The 19,127-nt window shown below is 41.3% G+C and overlaps 1 protein-coding gene across 1 annotated transcript in view; it reads left to right on the plus strand.

Moving 5' to 3' along the window:
- The window catches only part of EML6 (EMAP like 6), a 254,718-nt gene that overhangs the window by 180,876 nt on the left and 54,715 nt on the right, over nt 1-19,127 (plus strand). Inside the window, 5 exon segments of the mRNA XM_010378900.2 lie at nt 332-473; nt 3,751-3,903; nt 4,077-4,208; nt 11,916-12,004; nt 17,959-18,135. Of these exon segments, the coding sequence (XP_010377202.2) occupies nt 332-473; nt 3,751-3,903; nt 4,077-4,208; nt 11,916-12,004; nt 17,959-18,135 (693 nt within the window).

Below are 19,127 nucleotides of genomic sequence, written 5' to 3' on the forward strand. Positions count from 1 at the left end.
TTAGTATCAACAGAAAAGCAGGCGTTTCACCGTTTACCTGGATGTTTCCAAATGGAAAAATGTTTGGCATCATAGAAAACCAATCAGCAACGAGTTCATGTTTTGCTATGCAAATGAATGATTTAGCATCGTGTAGGTCCAGCTCTTGTTTCAAGTTTAAATGAAAAAATTATTTCGGGTGATCATTTTGGTTCAAGGAAGCTCAAAATATGTTCATTCCTGTTTATACCTTTTTGTGATACTCTTGGACTGAATATTCAGCACCAGGCTAAAGAAGGGCTAGCCAGACAGTGTAAGTAGAGTTAATGTTGCCCCTTTTCCTCTGCCACAGGGGCACATGGAAGGAGAAGTGTGGGGGTTGGCAGCTCACCCTCTCCTGCCCATCTGTGCAACAGTGAGCGATGATAAAACACTTCGCATCTGGGAACTCTCCGCCCAGCACCGTATGCTGGCAGTACGGAAACTCAAAAAAGGTACGTAACACCACCTTACACATCTCTCAGAGTATTTACAAGTAACAATGTGTCAGGTTTATTCACTCATTTAATTAATATTTACTGAGGGCTCCTGTTATATGCCCAAAAATATGCTGGGCAATGGGAATCTTATATTGATTGCTACAGTCTTAACTAAGCACATGTAGAATTATTCAGAAGGCTGGCCTAATCCAGTTCCGTTTTTCACTTCATTTTCCTTGCACTGCACAGATATTTGCCACCTGGGGGCAATATGTCCTTCTTCTCATCGAGAGCTGTGGGAGCCAATTGAAACTCTTTAGCTTTTAAAGAATGCTGTTTATTTTGTAACTAACTGTCTCCAGAACTTACTTTATGACTTGAAAACAAACGTCAATTATATAGAAATGTAATACTTAAGAAATGAGTAAAGATGTCTTGAACACCTATATGCACTAGAACTATGAGGTGTACTGAGAGGTACAAATTCAGCAAACATTTATTAAGTAGCTTCTGTGTGGCAGGCACAGGGGATCCCATGATGAATGGTCCCATCTCTAGTGTCAGAGATAGATAGGACTTGAACACAGTCCCAGCAACATATCCAATCAAATTTGGTAATTCGAGGAGAGTCTTTTAAATGGGACTATTTATAAAGGGATGGGGAAGGTGTGAGGAAATGACCCGGGGTAGTGCAGCGCTATGCAGCTAGTAATGGCGGCCTCTCTCACTAGCCCTGGCATGAAGGGGCAGGAGGAGGGGACAACTGCTGCAACCCTGAATATGAGAGCCGCATGAGATGGCAGGCTGAGAGGAGCCACCACTGTTAGCCAGGGGACTCTGCCAGCATGCAGTGACCCTGCGGGAGGCAGCCAGGGAAATAAATGGCCCAGCCTCCCTATTCTTCCTCCATCTCTCTCATCTCCCACCCATGCTCCCCCTTGGCCAAACTCAACCAGAAACCAGAGGACAAGGGAGCCCATTGACGTTCTCCATGCAGGCCAGCTTCAGGCACAGAGCAGGGTGGACAAGGGCAAAGAGGGGATGTGGAAGGACAGACTGAAGATACTTGACACGAAGTACCCTGGAGCCTCAGAGGAGATCTACAGCCTGGAACTGCTTCCTCGGGGAGGTGATGAGAGCTGAGGCTTGAAGGATCTATAAAAGTCCTTAAGAGGAAAGGATGAAATTGGGGCCTAGCCCTAAAATATTTGTACTGAGTAATTTTGTAAGCAGACATGAGGATTGTATTCTAGGGTAATAAAATGAAGAAAGCTGTCAAAACAGTATTAACAATAGTGATGGTGGCTAATATGGCTGGGCCAGCAACTATGCCAACTCTTTCCATGTAGTCTTTGTAGGAACCCCATGAGTAAGGCTGTTATTATTGCTACTTACAAATCAGAAAACCGAGGCACAGGGAGCTTAATTAGTTTGCACATTTAGTAGGTAATGGAATCAAATTGAATCCCATGCAGTGTGACTCTGAGAACACACCTATGACCACTGCTTAACACTATCTCCCTCTGCCGTGTTGCCTCTCTTTATACTAGACTCCTGGGAGTTGTAAATGGTGGAGGAAAGATTTCCCAAATCCAAGTCCAAAGCCCATGCTCTTAATCACTACAAGCTAGAATCATTTTGGCCACTAGTTCATATTGGGGGAAGATAGGCCAAGTCCTCACTGTGGAGGACTTGAATGTCAGTCAATGGACTTTATTCCCTAAGTTAAAAATTAGTTAAAAAGAACAACTATTGACCCATCTTAGATAGGATAACCATTCAACCTAGTTTACCCCTGTTGTTCTGGTATAATTATTAATAGCTTTCCTCTTCACTCTCAAACGTGTCTTGGTCTGTATGGTAGATTGTGGTTAACCTAATCTTGATGATGCTCTTCAAGGGCAGGCTTGTCTTTTCATTGTCCCAGTACTGACACATCAGTTTTGGGTGTGAACATAGCTTTCAGCATACCATGAACAGAGGAGTTGGTAAAGAGGCTCGGTATTAAATGCCCTGGCACAGGGCCACCTGGCTGTCCTATCCCTGGAGCTGTGCTTACAACTCTTGATAATAAGAATGGTGGCAGAGGGTAGGCATATTTTTGAATTGGTTTCCTTTTAGACATACCTTTGCAAAGTCCATGCTCCTGATTCAGAAATGTCTTTGTGACCCTACAAAGCAGTAGAAAACATGGTTCATCCAGTACCATCACCCTAGTGCCAATTAGTTTTCCAGATACCCCTCAAGAGAATGTTCAGATTCCATTCTTCCCATGACAGAAGAGGCAAGAACAGTATCTTGCACCTCTAGAGTTATGCATTACAATCCATGAATCAGAGAATTGGAGCAACTAAACGAACGAGGTCCTCTAAAGCGAGTTGTATGTAAGGCATAATATTTTTTAAAAAAAGTTTTCTGAAAATTTTATTATAGAACTCCTATTCTTAAATATTACCTCTTTTCTTGGAAGCAAAGATACCGGTCCTATTAACCCTACACTATACTCCTTTTCTCCATTTACCCCACTAATTTTTTGAAAACCCCAGGTATTTAAATACTCATAAATGAATGAATAGACCTCATAGAAGCTGAAAATGTATTTTTGATATTATGATCATTTTCCTTGGATTTGGGGAGCAGAGATGTTTAATTTTATTTTCTTGAGACAGGGTCTCCCTCTGTCATCCAGGCTGGAGTGCCATGGTGTGATCACTGCTCACCGCACCCTCCGCCTCCAAAGCTCAAGCAATCCTTCCATCTTGTCTCCTGAGTAGTTGGAACTACAGGCATGTGCCACTATGCCTGGCTAAGTTTTGTATTTTTTGTAGAGATGGGATTTTGCTATGTTGCCCAGGCTGGTCTTGAACTCCAAGGTTCAAGCAATCCACCTGCCTTGGCCTCCCGAGGTGCTGGGATTACAGGCATGAGCCACTGCACCCAGCTTATTTCTGTATTTTTTGTAGAGCCTGGGTTTTACCTCTATAAAAAATAACTTTTCAACTAATCTTTAACCTAGGTAATGTTGCAAACCCAGGCTAGTCTTGAACTCCTGGGCTCAAGAGATCCGCCTGCCTCGACCTTCCAAACTGCTGGGATTACAGGCACGAGTCACTGCACACAGCCAAGAGATGCCTTAAATTATGAAGGTTTAGTTTTCCCAAGTGTAGTGTCAATGTAAAGGCAGTCATGTGTCCGTGCATAATGCACATGATCAGATTTCTTCATCTCTTCATGTGGTTTGCTTGACAGTGAAGTTTTGGATAATAAGTGTTTTTTGTGGATTCTTCTGTAGGTGGAAGATGCTGTGCCTTTTCCCCTGATGGGAAAGCCTTAGCAGTTGGCTTGAACGATGGGAGTTTCCTGGTTGTAAATGCTGACACTGTTGAAGACATGGTCTCTTTCCATCACAGAAAAGAAATGATCTCTGATATTAAGTTTTCAAAAGGTGAAGATGACAGCAAATACTTTCTAAAACAGCACAGTCTTGGGACAAAAAATTACAAGAATGAACTATTTAGATGTTTCTTTGACCATTTCCCCACTTTTAAAATACTAAGTTCCTGGAAGTAAATTCCTATATAAGATGCTTTGGAGTTAACCCCACATTTTTCTTTATAGATACGGGAAAATACCTTGCAGTGGCATCCCATGATAACTTTGTGGATATTTACAACGTACTTACAAGCAAAAGGGTTGGCATCTGTAAAGGTGCTTCGAGTTATATTACACACATTGACTGGGACTCTAGAGGTAAAGTATGTTGTGGCTTTTCAAATAGAATTTCTGTGTTTAAATAATGTCCATTTATGCATCGTTTCTAGAGAGAATGGCAATTGAGTATTAGAAATAGGAAAGGGGGTACCCAAAACAATATAAACGACTGTAATTTTACAACCCAGAGGCAGCTGGTGCTAACATTTTGAATACTTTTTCCATCTTTTTATGCTTAAGATTATTATTGTCACTATTGATTCAAGCCATTGAGTTTTGAGACAGTTAAAGATACATGATGCCTTTTGTTATCATAGCAAGCCACTGCCTCACCTTTAGTTGGGTATGCTTTCTCCTTGTCTTGGGTCTCCTCCTTCTCCTCCTAGCTTGTTTCCCTTTTCCACCCAAGGCTCCACCTCTTAGAGAACCGCCCAAAAAACCTCAAGCAATTTTCCTCCTCCAGCAGAGGTAGAAATCTACATTCAGCCTGCCTAAAGTTTCTCTGCTCTATAAAACTCCCAACCTACTCCCACCTCCCCCAAGTCATGCCCACGAATGCCATCAAGATTTGTCTTTTTAATAAATCTAGCTTTTATGGTGTTGCAAAGTCTTAAGCTAGCAAATGTGGAGGCTCTGGAAGTGAGTAAGACATGGTTTCTGCTCCCTGTGGAGTTTATAATTGAGTGAGGGAGACATACTCATCCATAAATAATACAAGAGCACAAAGTGGGTATGGTGTGAGTAAGCAGTGGTGAGTCACAGGGGAAGTGGTGAGCAGGGACTCAGAATGGGCCACGGCAGCATTCAGTACCCAGGATGGAACATTGCACTGTAGGGTGAGTCACTTGTAAATCCTATCCTCGAGACTCGGCTGGTGTTAAGAGTCTGGAGCAGGCACTTGGGAATGGGCAGCATTCCCGCCTTCAGAGACATTGTAGTCCACTGTGGTAGAAAAGCACCAAGCCCAATGTATGCTCTGAGGGAAAGCTCCACGGAGCCTCCGTAGAAGGAAGTAACCTTTGAGGTTGATCTTGAGAGTCGAGGAGAAATCCACCAGATAGCGCAATCAAGGAAGAGCCATTCCAGGCAAAAAGGAACATGGCAAATGAAGAGCAAAGGTGGGAAGAACCAGGGGGTGATGAAGAAGTAGAAGTGCTGAGTGGCTGAGGGTGTACAGGGAGGGGAATGTGGAGACGCAGGCTGGGACGGAGTAGAAGTTTCATGCTGAACTGTGTACTTGTAGGTACTAAGTAACTGAGGGATCTAGAGTGGGGCATTCCCTCCCATCTTGGGGAGAAGAAGTGAGCCTGGAGTGGGAGCAGTTAAAATTAATCAGGAGAACGATGATGAAGGCCTCAGCCAAAAAGGTACTTCAGAGACGCCAGAACATTTTTTTTTTCAGGTAATTCTTGGAGTAGTGGCCTTAGACCAGGACTTGGAAACCCTTTTGCCCGACAGGTATTTAGTTGTAACTATACTTGCCATATTGGAATTTGGACTTTATTTCAGCTTTACAGCATTCAGGGGTTTTATATAGTGCAGTAGATAGAGAAGAAAGCATGCAATGCATTGCATTTATACAAGGTAGTACAAGTCCCAACAAGGGCAAAGGGAGATCAGATAAGTCCGTTTCGCTTTCATGTCAGGGCAGTGACAGCCGGACACAGTGCCGAGGGCTTCGACTGGCATTTAAGACCAGGCAGGGCACTATGACTTATGTAGGAACTGGTGAGGCCGATGAAAGCAGGTGCTTCTCAGACTCTTCTTTGATATTCTCTGCTTTTTTTTTTTTCAAAGCAGTGATTTCTCCCTATTTATTATCTTGCTATTCTCTTGCCAGGTAGAATAGGGTGTGATTAACTTTATTTAGAATCCGACACACACACACACACACACACACACACACACACACACACATACATACACACAAAATACCTGATACAATATGTGAAATCCCACTACCCAATGACTATTAGGGGTTAAAACCCATTATTGTTTCTATTAGGCAGTGAAGAGTCCAGAGAAAAGAGGATATATAAAGAGTAAATTTTGACTGGGAAGATTTCTTAATTATTTTGAATTGTAAAATACACATAACAAAAATTTACCATTTTAACCTTTTTTTTTTTTTTTTTCGGAGACAGAGTCTCGCTCTGTCGCCCAGGCTGGAGTACAGTGGCGTGATCTTGGCTCACTGCAAGCTCCGCCTCCCGGGTTCACGCCATTCTCCTGCCTCAGCCTCCCGAGTAGCTGGGACTACAGGTGCCCACCAACATGCCCGGTAATTTTTTTTATTTTTAGTAGAGACAGGGTTTCACCATGTTAGCCAGGATGGTCTCGATCTCCTGACCTTGTGATCCACCCACCTCGGCCTCCCAAAGTGCTGGGATTACAGGTGTGAGCCACTGCGCCCAGCTCCATTTTAACCATTTTTTTAAGTGTACAGTTCAAGGATGTTAAAAACATTGACACTGTTGTGCAACCATCACCGCCTCTGTCTCACAACTCTTTTTGTCTTGTAAAACTGGAGCTCTATTCCCATTAAATGATAACTTTTCATTTCCCCAACCCCTGGCATCTACCATTCTACTTTCTGTCTCTATGAATGTAACCACTCTAGGTACCTCATATAAGTGGAATCATACAGTACTTGTCTCTCTATAATGGGCTTATTCCTCTTAGCATAATGTCATTAAGATTCCTCCATGTTGTGGTGTGTGTCACAATTTCTTTCCTTTAAAGACTGAATGTTTCATTTTATGTATAGACCATATTTTGCTTATCTATTTATCTGTTGAGGGGCACCTGTGTGGCTGCCACATTTCAGCTATTGTGAATGATGCTGCTATGAACATGGATGTACAAATATATCTTCAAAACCCTGCTTTCAAGTCTTTGAGGTATATACCCAAGGGTGTAATTGCTGAATCATATGGTAGTTCTATTTTTACCCTTTTGAGGAATTACTGTACTGTTTTCCATAGCAGCTCTACCATTTTATATTCCCACCAGTTGTACACAAGGGTTCAAATCTCTCCACATCCTTGCCAAAGCTTATTTTATGTGTTTATTTTGATAGTAGCTGTCCTAATGGATGTGAAGTGTATCTCATTGTGGGTTTCATTTGCATTTAGGGAGTTTGTTTGTTCTTAATTCTGCAAACGTATAGGCCCTGTGTCAGATGCTAGGGGTATAAAGAGAAGTAAGTTCCAGATAGAAAGCACAAGATCTCAGCCAGGATCGGGGGGTGCTGCTGTGGAGGGACCTGGGGAAAGGTCTGTGTAAAGTCCCTCAATATGGAGCCATCACTTGGTGGGAAGAGAAGCAAACCTCCCTATTTCCATAATCCTGCCCAAGGCCAGCCTCCTAGAGCTCAGGAGGCTGAGGGAGGGCCCTGGGAGTGAGCAGGAGAGGAGTGGAGTCAAAGGTCTTTGAAAAGCCACCTTGCCTTTCATCATAAGGGTGCCTTCAGTCAGGTGAAGGGGTTGGACCAAGTGCTTTCTGTGGATTGAGAGTAGTGGAAACACTTCTGATTTTTAGGGAGGAATTATACCATCTGGAGAAGAGGAGGAAGTATGCCTGTGAATCTTGCCTGATCTAACTCCACTAGCCATGAGACATGTGTCATCCTGATATTCCTGCATTCCCGACATCCCAGTCCCCAAAATGCCTGATCTCGAGAATATGCCATGCTGCCTCAAGACCAGCCTAGCTTTCACAGCAGGGGCCTCCAGGGTCTGGCAAGGTTGAGAGCAGAAATTAGAAGCAGGGATCTGTTTCATGCCTTTGATCCTGTCGAAAATAGTGAAAGCATTTGCCAGAGCCAGCTGGCTTCTCAGCGGCAGGGATGGCACAGCCGCCAGCCTCAGCAGCCTCTTGTGCGCATGGCAACTATAGGTCCTTGGAAAATCAAAAAGTGCATTGGGCTTTTGCAGGAACATCAGCTACCCCTGAATGAAAGCTCCAGCATGGAATACTTGAGAAAGAAAAAATGCATGGAGGGAGAGAAAACATAGAAAGGATATTTTCTAAATGCTGTAAGTTCATTTCTAGAAATAACAGGCTGTAACATCCTTTACAAATTAACAATTTGAAGGCTGGGCATAGTGGCTCACACCTGTATTCCCAGCACTTTGGGAGGCTGAGGTGGGTAACCTGAGGTCAGGAGTTTGCGACCAGCCTGGCCAACATGGTGAAACCCCATCTCTACTGAAAATACAAAAATCAGCCAGGTATGGTGGCGGGTACCTGTAATCCCAGCTACTTGGGAGGCTGAGGCAGGAGAATCACTTGAACTGGGAGGCAGAGGTTGCAGTGAGCCGAGATTGCACCACTGCACTCCAGCCTGGGTAACAGAGTGAGACTCTGTCTCAAAAAATAATAATAAAATAAAAATGACAATTTGAGCCATAATAGCACATTTCATTCCCATTTTTATTGCAAATGGCCTGATATTTGGTACATTTAGTACCAATTGTTGGAATTAGTCTAACTTGTAAATTATATAGCAGCTGGGGTGATGTATGTGGATCACTTTATGGGCTGCAAAGCTCTATGGTACCTGCAAGATGTGTGATGTAAGGGCATGGGTGTCTTTCAGCTTTTAATCTGTGTGAGCAGATATTTCCAGTGATAAAAATGTGATTCTGAAAGAATAGGATTACTGTTTTTCTAGAGCAATTATAAATGCATTAAACAGAGTTTTTGTTCTTGATTCTGCTCCTCGCCCTCAGAATATTTCAGTGGTGATAGAGACGGACAGACAGAGAGAGTGAGAGAGACAGACAGCAGGCAGAGAGAAAAAGGAGTGGTGACCTAAATATTTCCTCATGCTTAAAAAATGTGTATTAGCAGCAGTAAAGAAAATTTTGGTTTTAAAAAAATACTCTTAATTATTCCTTCCTAATAGAAGAATAGCTTTTTGGTTTGGTTTGTTCTTCTTCACATCCTTGATTGCAAAGAACAGAAACCCACCAACCAGCTTAAACCTCCTTTTTTTTTTTTTTTTTTTTTTTTTTTTTTTTTTGAGACAGGATCCCACTGTCACCCAGGTTGGAGTGCTGTGGCACGATCTCAGATCACTGCAGTCTGTACCTCCTGGGCTCAAGAGACCCTCTCACAGCAGCTTCCCAAGCAGCTGAGACCACAGGCGCCCGCCACTATGCCTGGCTAATTTTTTTTTCTGTATTTTTAGTAGATACGGGCTTTCACTATGTTGCCCAGGCTGGAAACTGGCTTAAATTTTAAAATCATAATAAAAGATGAGTTTATTGGAAAGATACGAAGATATTTTATAAGAATCCAAGAGCAGGAAACAACCTGCCAAGGAACTAACTTTAGGAATGAACTAGAGAATGCACAGGAACCAAGCAAGCAGTTCCTCTCCACTCCTCTCCCACTCGTAGGCAGCTAGTTTCAGCATCCACTGCTCTTCTGGGTCTTACCTCTGCCTATGACCCCTCTCTCTGCACAAGCGGCCTTTCTCTACCTCATCTGCACATGGCCAGTCTCAGCTGCCCCAAAATGCCACCCACGGGCCCAAAGTCCACATCTCATCCTGGTAGGCACCAACTGATTCAGCCTCTTGGATGCCAATTTCCCAAGAGAATATGATTACCCAGCCCAGTGTGGGCCTGGCCCCTCCAGGGTCAACGTCTGCCCGCAGAGTACAAACATGACCACGGAGGCAGTTCTCAGGGAACGGGCATGGGCTACATGAGGACCCTACGAGCTGTCTGCAATGCTATCCCGCACTTCTGGTACTTGTCTATGTGTTTAGATTCTCAAATATTTTTGCAATCATAAATTACCTCACTGAGAGATTTTTCTCGTTTTTGGTTTTAAGTGAAGTATGATCTTTGAAACTATAGTGTAAAGTAAGTTGTTGGGATTTATCTGAGGATTACAGTCCTCTGAGTTATTTTAGTATCTCATGGCCAAACATCATCTAAAATTAGCTGTTTTCAAAGAATGTGTTCACTGAATACTTTAACTGTTTGTCCACATGCTTTGTCATTTGCAGTCACTCTTGATTGTCCTAAAAATAGAATTACTTTACAGTATTGGTTACTCATTTTCTTATGATTCTAAATAGCCAAAGATAACTAACTCCCTTTTTTCTTTTCTCACTTACATATATTCAGCCATAAAGTCAGAAGATGTGCCCATTTCAGAGTACACATTTTCAGAAACATTTGCTCCAAGTCAAGGAAAAATCCCCTAATGTTATAATTCACCAAATTAGAAATGATGACAGTTGTCATTTAGAAATGAGAGAACCTTATTTTTAGTCATATAGAAGTAGATCTACAACTTCTTACGATTAGCCAAGCTAGGCTGGGCGTGGGGGCTCACACCTATAATGCCAGCACTTTGGGAGGCCGAGGTGGGCGGATCACCTGAGGTCAGGAGTTCAAGACCACCCTGGCCAACATGATGAATCCCTGTCTCTACTAAAAATACAACAATTAGCCAAGCGTGGTGGTGGGTGCCTGTAATCCCAGCTACTCGGAAGACTGAGGCAAGAGAATCGCTTGAACTCAAGAGGTGGAGGTTGTAGTGAGCCGAGATTACACCCCTGCACTCCAGCCTGGGAAACAGAGCAAGACCCCATCTCAAAAAAAAAAAAAAAAAAAAAAAAAAAAAAAAAAAAAAAAAAAAAAGATTAGCCAAGCTAGATTTCAGATCAAATTGGTGCCTATTTAAGTGCTAAAGAACACGATCTAAACCGAAAAGTTCTTATTTTGGTATTATTTTTCTAAGAAAGATATTTCAAGACTACTAGATATGCCATAGTTATGGGGAAGAAACAAAAAGAGAAATATTATGTATATGTATACTGAATTATTCATAGGTGAAATATTATGGTGTCTGAAATTTGCTTCAAAATAATCTAGGGTGGAGGTTCATGAAACAAGGTTGGCCATGTGTTAATAGCTGTTGAGGCTGGACAGCGGGCATCCCGGGGTTCTTTATACTCTTCTATATGTGTTTGAAACTTTCCATAATATTTTTAAAATGCCAAAAATACTGGAATATATGTACCTTGAGTCCTTTACATTTTAAGCCTTACAAGATTGTTGCCATTGTAGGAGAAGAAGTAGGAAATCTAACCTTTTTCAACATCAAATCCAAGATTATAATTGTCCATCAGACTGAAAGACTATTTTTGCCCAATATTTTCTTTGGGGAAAGTCCTGGATTTCTTGTCAAATTTTCAAGTAAGACCAGAGGGTGGGGAAGGAATGAGCATTTATGGTTTATTTTGTGTGTTCTGTTTCTAGGCTTTAAAGGCAAACTTAGAATTCAGGCCGAAGTAAATGTGAATGCCCACAATAAGCGATTTACTTCTAATTGCCATAATCTTCCAATGCCATATTCTTGCCAACACAGTTTGCTGAGAGGCAACTGGGAAAAAGAGGGGAAAAACTGATTTTTCTCAGGCTTTGGAAAACTATGTTTTCAGTGCAGCAGAGTAAAACATATCAAGCTTTATTCTTCTGTTATTTGAATGATGTTCAAGGTCAAATTTTATGGAGTCCATATTCTGAAAATCACAGCTTTGGGGTTTGTACCACACCATGTCATTGGCAGTACACGCCCTTCTGAATAATTCAAAATGTTTTTACTCAATGTATGAGACTTTGATTAAAATGAATCAAAATAGCGGCACCCGTGCTTCTCATTTTATAATAAAGAGTTAAAGTCAGAGTTTAATTGTCTCTCTACTGCATTCTGTTGTAACAGGAAAATTATTGCAAGTTAATTCAGGTGCCAAAGAACAACTTTTTTTCGAAGCTCCAAGAGGCAAACGGCATATAATAAGACCTTCAGAGGTAACAGTCATACACAAAGATTTTTAAAGATATTTTGTGAAGATTTAATATGTGCATTTTAATAAAACTTATCACGTTAACTTCTAATATGTATTATATTTAGTGTACCTTTAAGCTTGATCATGTCTTAAATCCGATTGCTTAATCTGGTTTCCAGGTTCCCAGAACATAGGGATTTATCACAACGCTGGTGGAGCAATGTACAGTTGATGCTCTGCTTAATTTTTCTCTGCCTGAAGACAATGAATAAGCTAACAATTTGGATGTTATATATTCCTTTTTCTATTTGACATGTCATTTTGTGCAAAGCTTTTTATGAACATACATTTTGAAGCATGTTTTCTCAATGTTTATTTGTAATTATGAACATTATTATCTATAACAACAGATTTTTTTTTTTTTTTTTTTTTTTTGAGGTGGAGTGTTGCTCTTTTGCCCAGGCTGGAGTGCAGTGGCACCATCTTGGCTAGCTGCAACCTCTCCCTCCCAGGTTAATGAGATTCTCCCACCACAGCCTCCCGAGTAGCTGGGATTATAGGCATCTGCCACCACACCCAGCTAATTTTTTAATTTTATTCTTTTAGTAGAGATGGGGTTTCCCCATGTTGGCCAGGCTGATCTCAAACTCCTAACCTCAGGTGATCCGCCCACGTCGGCCTCCCAACGTGCTGGGATTATAGATGTGAGCCACCGTACCCAGCCTGGAAATTATTTTTTTGAGACGCAAACAATCTGCAATCTGACCATTGTATTGTATCAAACTGTTTTCTTTTTTCTGTGTTTCCTCGTGTCCTTAGCTACATACATCATTTTTTAATTGCTGAAATCAAAGCCTAGATAAAATTTTTGAATCCCTAAACTAACACCCTCTTGAAAGCTAGATGCCTTTTGTAGACATGTACCTCTTTCACGGTGTACACATAACGAGCCCTGGTCTAAGTGTTGACAAGGATGAAGAAATATTGCTTCCTTAGAGGAAAAGGAGGTAAGGGTATGCCACTGAGTGGCAGGCATCTGCCTCTCCCTCGCTTCAGTTTGCCAGTATCTTAAACCATCCCAGTATTGTAAGGTTCTCCCAAAGACATTTAGACACGTGTACCTTTGCATTTTCATTGTTTGTAAAGGAAGTATATGTGTAGTACTTTAAAAATATACATTGTTATAGATCATGGCGTTGTATTAATGGAAATTGTTCACTGAGAAATGTTGATCTCACTCCTCTCCCCAGTTCCAGTTTATTTGTCTCTGATCTGTCCTCTTTTTAACTTTTTTTTTTTTTTTTTTTTGAGACAGAGTCTTGCTCTGTCGCCTGGGCTGGAGTGCAGTGGCCAGATCTCAGCTCACTGCAAGCTCCGCCTCCCGGGTTCACGCCATTCTCCTGCCTCAGCCTCCGGAGTAGCTGGGACTACAGGCGCCCGCCACCTCGCCCGGCTAGTTGGTTTTTTTTTTTTTTTTTTTGTATTTTTAGTAGAGACGGGGTTTCACCGTGTTAGCCAGGATGGTCTCGATCTCCTGACCTCGTGATCCGCCCGTCTCGGCCTCCCAAGGTGCTGGGATTACAGGCTTGAGCCATCGCACCCGGCCTTTACTTTTTTATGTAGAGGAGCTTTTATGGCCTTGAGTAAGAGATATTTTTAATTATGTTATTCATTCACTGGTCATTTGTTGACTGCCAGATACTTTATATACCTTTATTTTTTATTTGAATTTCAGCTTTTATTTTAGATTCAGGGAGTTACATGTGTAGGTTTATTACATGGGTCTATTGTATGATACTGAGGATTGGCATACAAATGATGGCATCACCCAGATAGTAAGCACAGTTCCCAGTAGATAGTGTTTTAGCCTTTGCCTCCTCCTCTCTCTGCCCCCCAGTAGCCCCCAGTATCTATTATTCCCACCTTCCTGTCCGTGTGTACCCAATGCTTTGTTGCCACTTGTGAGAACGTGGTATTTGGTATTCTGTTCCTGCATTTATTCTCTTAATATAATGGCCTCTTGCTACATCCATGTTGCTGCGAAGAACATGATTTCATTATTTTTTATGGCTGCATAGTATTCCATGGTGTATACGTACCACATTTCCTTTATCAGTTGGTCACTGATGGGTATCTTGGTTGATTCCATATCTTTGCTATTGTGAATAGTGCTGCAATGAACGTATGAGTACATGTGTCTTTTTGGTAGAACAATTCATTTTCCTTTGGGTATGTACCCAGTAGTGGTATTACTGAGTAGAATCGTAGTTCTTTAAGTTATTTGAGAAATCTCCAAACTGCTTTCCACAGAGGCTAAACTAATTTACATTCCCACCAGCAGTGAATAAGCATTTCCTTTACTCTTCAGTCTTACCAGATTCTGTTATTTTTTTTTACTTTTAATAATAGCCATTCTGAATGGTATGAGATGGCATCTTGTGGCTTTGATTAGCATTTCTCCAATGATTGGTGATAAACATTTTTTCATGTTTGTTGGCTACTTGTATGTCTTCTTTTGAGAAGCATCTGTTCATATCTTTTGCCCACTTTTTTTTTTTTAAGACCCTTTTTTAAGGGTCTTGCTGTATCACCCAGCCTGGAGTGTAGTGGCACCATCACGGCTCACTGTAGCCTCGATTTTCTGGGCTTAAGTGATCCTCCTGCCTCAGCCTCCTGAGTAGGTGAGACCGTAGATGCACACCACCATGCCCAGGTAATTTTTGTATAATAGTTTTAGTAGGGCCAGGGTTTTGCCATGTTGCTCAGGCTGGTCTCCAACTCCTGTTGCCCACTTTTTAATGGGGTTTTTTTTTTTTGCCTGTTGACTTAAGTTCCTTTTAGATTCTGGATATTAGATCCTTTTCAGATGCATAGGTTGCAGATGTTTTCTCCCATTCTGTAGGTTGTCTTTTTTCTCCGTCGATGTTTTCTTTTGCTATGTGGAAGCCCTTTAGTTAATTAAACTCGCCAAGTCTCACTTGTCAATTTTTGTTTTTGCTACAATTGCTTTTGAGGACTTAGTCATAAATTCTTTCCCAAGACCAATGTCCAGCATGGTATTTCCTAAGTTTTCTTCTAGGATTCTTGTAATTTGAGGTGTTACATTTAAATATCTAATCCGTCTTGAGTTAATTTTTGTATATGGTGAAATGGGGGGGTCCAGTTTCATTCTTCTGCATATGACTAGCTAGTTGTCCCAGCACCATTTATTTAACAGAGAGTCCTTTCCCCATTGCTTATTTTTGTTGACTTTGTCGAAGTCAGATGGTTATAGGTGTGCAGCTTTATTTCTGGGTTCTGTATTCCATTGGCCTGTATGTCTTTTTATACCAGTACCAGTCTGTTTTGGTTACTGTAGCCTTGTAGTGTAGTTTGAAGTCCAGTAAAATGATACCTCTGGCTTTGTTCTTTTTCAGGCTCTTTTTTGGCTCCATGCAAATTTCAGAATATATACACCTATATTTTAATCCTCATAACAGTTTTACCTAATAGTTGTCAATCTGGTTTTACAGATAAGGAAACTAAGGCTCTGTGAGGGCAAAAGATCCACAGCACTGTGATCTCAACCCAGAGACATCTGTGTGTAACTCCGTGGCCTAAACCATGAAGCCTCTCAGTTTCTCCTGTGGATTTAAGCATCATTTCACATCACTTCAGCTGTACTTTCCCTTCCTGTTTTAATGCCCCCAAATAAGTATACTAAAATGAAATGTAATTTAACAAAATGGTAGAGGAGGATGAGGCTGGCTTGGAACAGATGATCAATTATTATATAAAAGAAAATGCACAAGAGGAAAATTGATGTTATAATGCTCCCCAAAGTGACAGGTGCTTGCTCTGAAGAGTTAATTTGTTACCCCATGGTGCACATTTGTTACTCCAGAGGCTGATTCGTGATGATGTTGGTTGCAAGTCCCTCCAACTGATGCTTTCTTGGCCAACTTCCCTAGTGGTGCCAAGGCCCTTCGACTGAGCATGAGGGATTTTGGAAAATCTTTTTCAAATAAGCATTTTATTTTTAAGAAACAATCATGGTAAACTAATACAAAGCTTACCCAGCAAATTGTTAAAATATGACAAATGTTAAAATGCCTATTTCAAATCCATCTGATACAAATGGTACAGTTAAAGTAGCACCATACTGGGAGGCAAAGTCTCTGGAGCAAACCTCCCCCTTCGGCTTCCTAAGCATACTGTGACTGCAGTGATGTAACCTCTCTGTGGGCCTCAGTTGCTTCCTTTGCAAAATGATAACATCTACCTGAGGCAAGGTGCTGAGGAAGGGATCCCTTGAGGACTCTCCTTCTATCTTAGTTCCAGCATTTTTAACAAGTTTATATAACCCTTTTGCATTGGTGGATTATAGGTATCATTCTTAATGCTCCATTTTAAGTCCAGTTTCTGTAGCTTCCAGCAAGTTAGACATTTGCTTCCCCTGGAGAGTATGGTGTCCTGATCTGGCCAATGGTGTTGTGTTGGGGTGTCTGCCAGGGGAGGAATACCAGCTCCCTTTCCTTTCCTGCTGGGATAAGGAGGCCAGCATCACTGTGGGGATTGCAAGTGGACTAGGAGATGGAATCTAGAATTTGGAAGGGAGTCAATGGCCAAAAGCCTGCTTCCAGAACCAGCAAGGGATGGTTCCCTGCTTCTCTTCCTGTGAAGGTTAGGTTAGAACATCATAAGGGGTTGAGGGACGCTACTTCTAAAACTGAGATGATTTCTGGGGGAACCACCTTGAGTCACCTCAGTCTGTGTTCCTACCTGAGGCCCCCAAGTCACAGGACCAGATGCAGATTTTTGGTTCCACTTCTGTGTGCCTCCAAAAGAAACACACAAGATTAAATGAGGAGAAATTTGAGTGACTAACAAATGTATAGCATCTTACCATGTTGTGACTAAAACTCCTGGCTGCATCTTTATCTTGTAATTTCTCTTCTAAGCAATAACAGCAAGCAGAAATTAGGCAAGGTACATTAGCAACGTGCAAAGCAGTTTCAGATTGAAAAGGAGAGATCTGGGCTTTAATTTTAGCTACAGTTCTCTAATTTCTTATACTCCTCATGAGCAGTGCTTTGTCTAAAGAAAGTGGAATATTAAGGTGTAATAGCAGATCTTGAATGAAAGTGCATGAGACAAAATCTCCCAGGAAAGCCATAATGTTGTTGTTATTGTTTATTATTGTTTTAAGTAAATGGAAAGAAAACCCTCAATCTTATCAGGTTTAACCTATAAAAATTACAAATATTCTAGCCAAGAATTTCAGACAAAACAGTTTTAAAGGATAAAAGATTCATGGCAATACAATATGAATAGCTCTTCGGATTTTTACAGGAGTCTCTCTAGAGCATACAGGATATTAAGCTTGCCGCAGAATCTTATTACTTTTTCCTCCAAGGAAGCAGTCATTTTTTTTTTAAGTTGTGTCTTGTAAATTCTTAAAATAATTTGCTAAATGGTCATCTCCATTGATCAGCCTAGCTTAGTGATTCTCAACTGGGAGCAATTTTGCTTCCCAGGAACATTTGGCAATGCCTGGGGACAAGGGTATGCTACTGGCATCCACTGGGTGAGACCAGGGATGCTCTAAACATCCTGACATACACAGGACAGTCCCAACAACAAAGAATTTTCAAGCCTAAGACATCAGCGCTGGGGTTGGGGAATCTGGATCCAGCTTATGGCTTATACAGTGTATAAATGTCTAGTTAAGAACTAAAATACCTTATTGTTGTCAAATTTCCACAATTTCAAAATGTTCATTTTATCTAGAGAAAAACACTTGGGTATTTGACTGCAGTGTTGGTCTCTTAATGCAAATAACCACTTTAAATATGCAACTTAGAATTTGTGTACCTCAGCACTCAACACAAATACCTATTGTCAGAGTAATTTAGAATTACTCAGGTGCAAACTGTTTCTTTTAAATAAAACAGACTAGGTTGTGCAAAAATATAATTCTCTTTCATTCTTTTTCAGACTGAGAAGATACAGTGGGACACATGGACCTGTGTCCTGGGACCCACCTGTGAGGGAATCTGGCCAGCACATAGCGATATAACTGATGTCAATGCTGCCAGTCTTACCAAAGACTGTTCCCTTTTAGCCACTGGAGATGATTTTGGTTTTGTTAAGCTTTTCTCATATCCCGTCAAGGTAATATTGCATGTTTATTATCTTTACTTGCTCAGTCTCATAAATAACCTTAAATCTATCTATTGTATCTAAGTGCATTTTTTAAAATTTGAAGTCATAAGCAATTCATATTATCGGAGTATTATTTATGCTGTATAAAAACCTCCCTGCCATTGTGTTTGAGTGACTAATTTCAGTGCAGTTCTCACGGCATAGAACTCTATCTTGAAAGGTCTTTAGTGGTCACCAAATCCAACATCTCACAAACTACAAAGTAAGTGTTACATTTACAACCTCTCAGACCAGTGCCTTTCTAACTTTTATTAGGATACTTCCACAGAGGAGGAACTTAATACCACACAGCAGCCCAACTGATTTTTCAATACCTCCAATTATTAAAATGTTTTCCTCTGTGTTGAGCTGAATTCTTTTCTTTCCTCTTTTTTTTTTTTTTTTTGTGTGCAGTGGCATGATCTCAGCTGACTGCAACCTCTGCCTCCTGGGTTCAGGCAATTCCCTGCCTCAGCCTTGCTAGTAGCTGGGATTACGGGTGCCTGCCACCATGCCACACTAATTTTTGTATTTTTAGTAGACACAGGGTTTCACCATCTTGACCAGGCTGGTTTTGAACTCCTGACCTTGTGATCCACCAGCCTTGGCCTCCCAAAGTGCTGAGATTACAGGCGTGAGTCACTGTGCCTGGCCTCTTTTCTTTTTAAATACAATTCTACCTTCTGAACCATCATTAAACAATTCCATTCCTCTAACAGCCATCATCTTTAGTAAGATCACATTTGACCCCCTGAAGTCTCATTTTTTTTCCAGCCTAACATTTCTAGTTCCTTCAGATGTTTCCCATATTCCATGGCTTACAGCTGTCCCCTCCATTTAAGCACGCTGCAGTTTGTCAATTCTTCCTTCAACTGTCTAATCTAGAACTGTATTCAGTGTTTCAGTTGTAATCTGATCAGGTCAGAGCACAGTGGGACTGCTACCTTGGTTTTGATTTTTAC

Source organism: Rhinopithecus roxellana, chromosome 17 (genome assembly GCF_007565055.1).
Source record: "Rhinopithecus roxellana isolate Shanxi Qingling chromosome 17, ASM756505v1, whole genome shotgun sequence".
In the NCBI taxonomy this organism is placed as follows: domain Eukaryota; kingdom Metazoa; phylum Chordata; class Mammalia; order Primates; family Cercopithecidae; genus Rhinopithecus; species Rhinopithecus roxellana.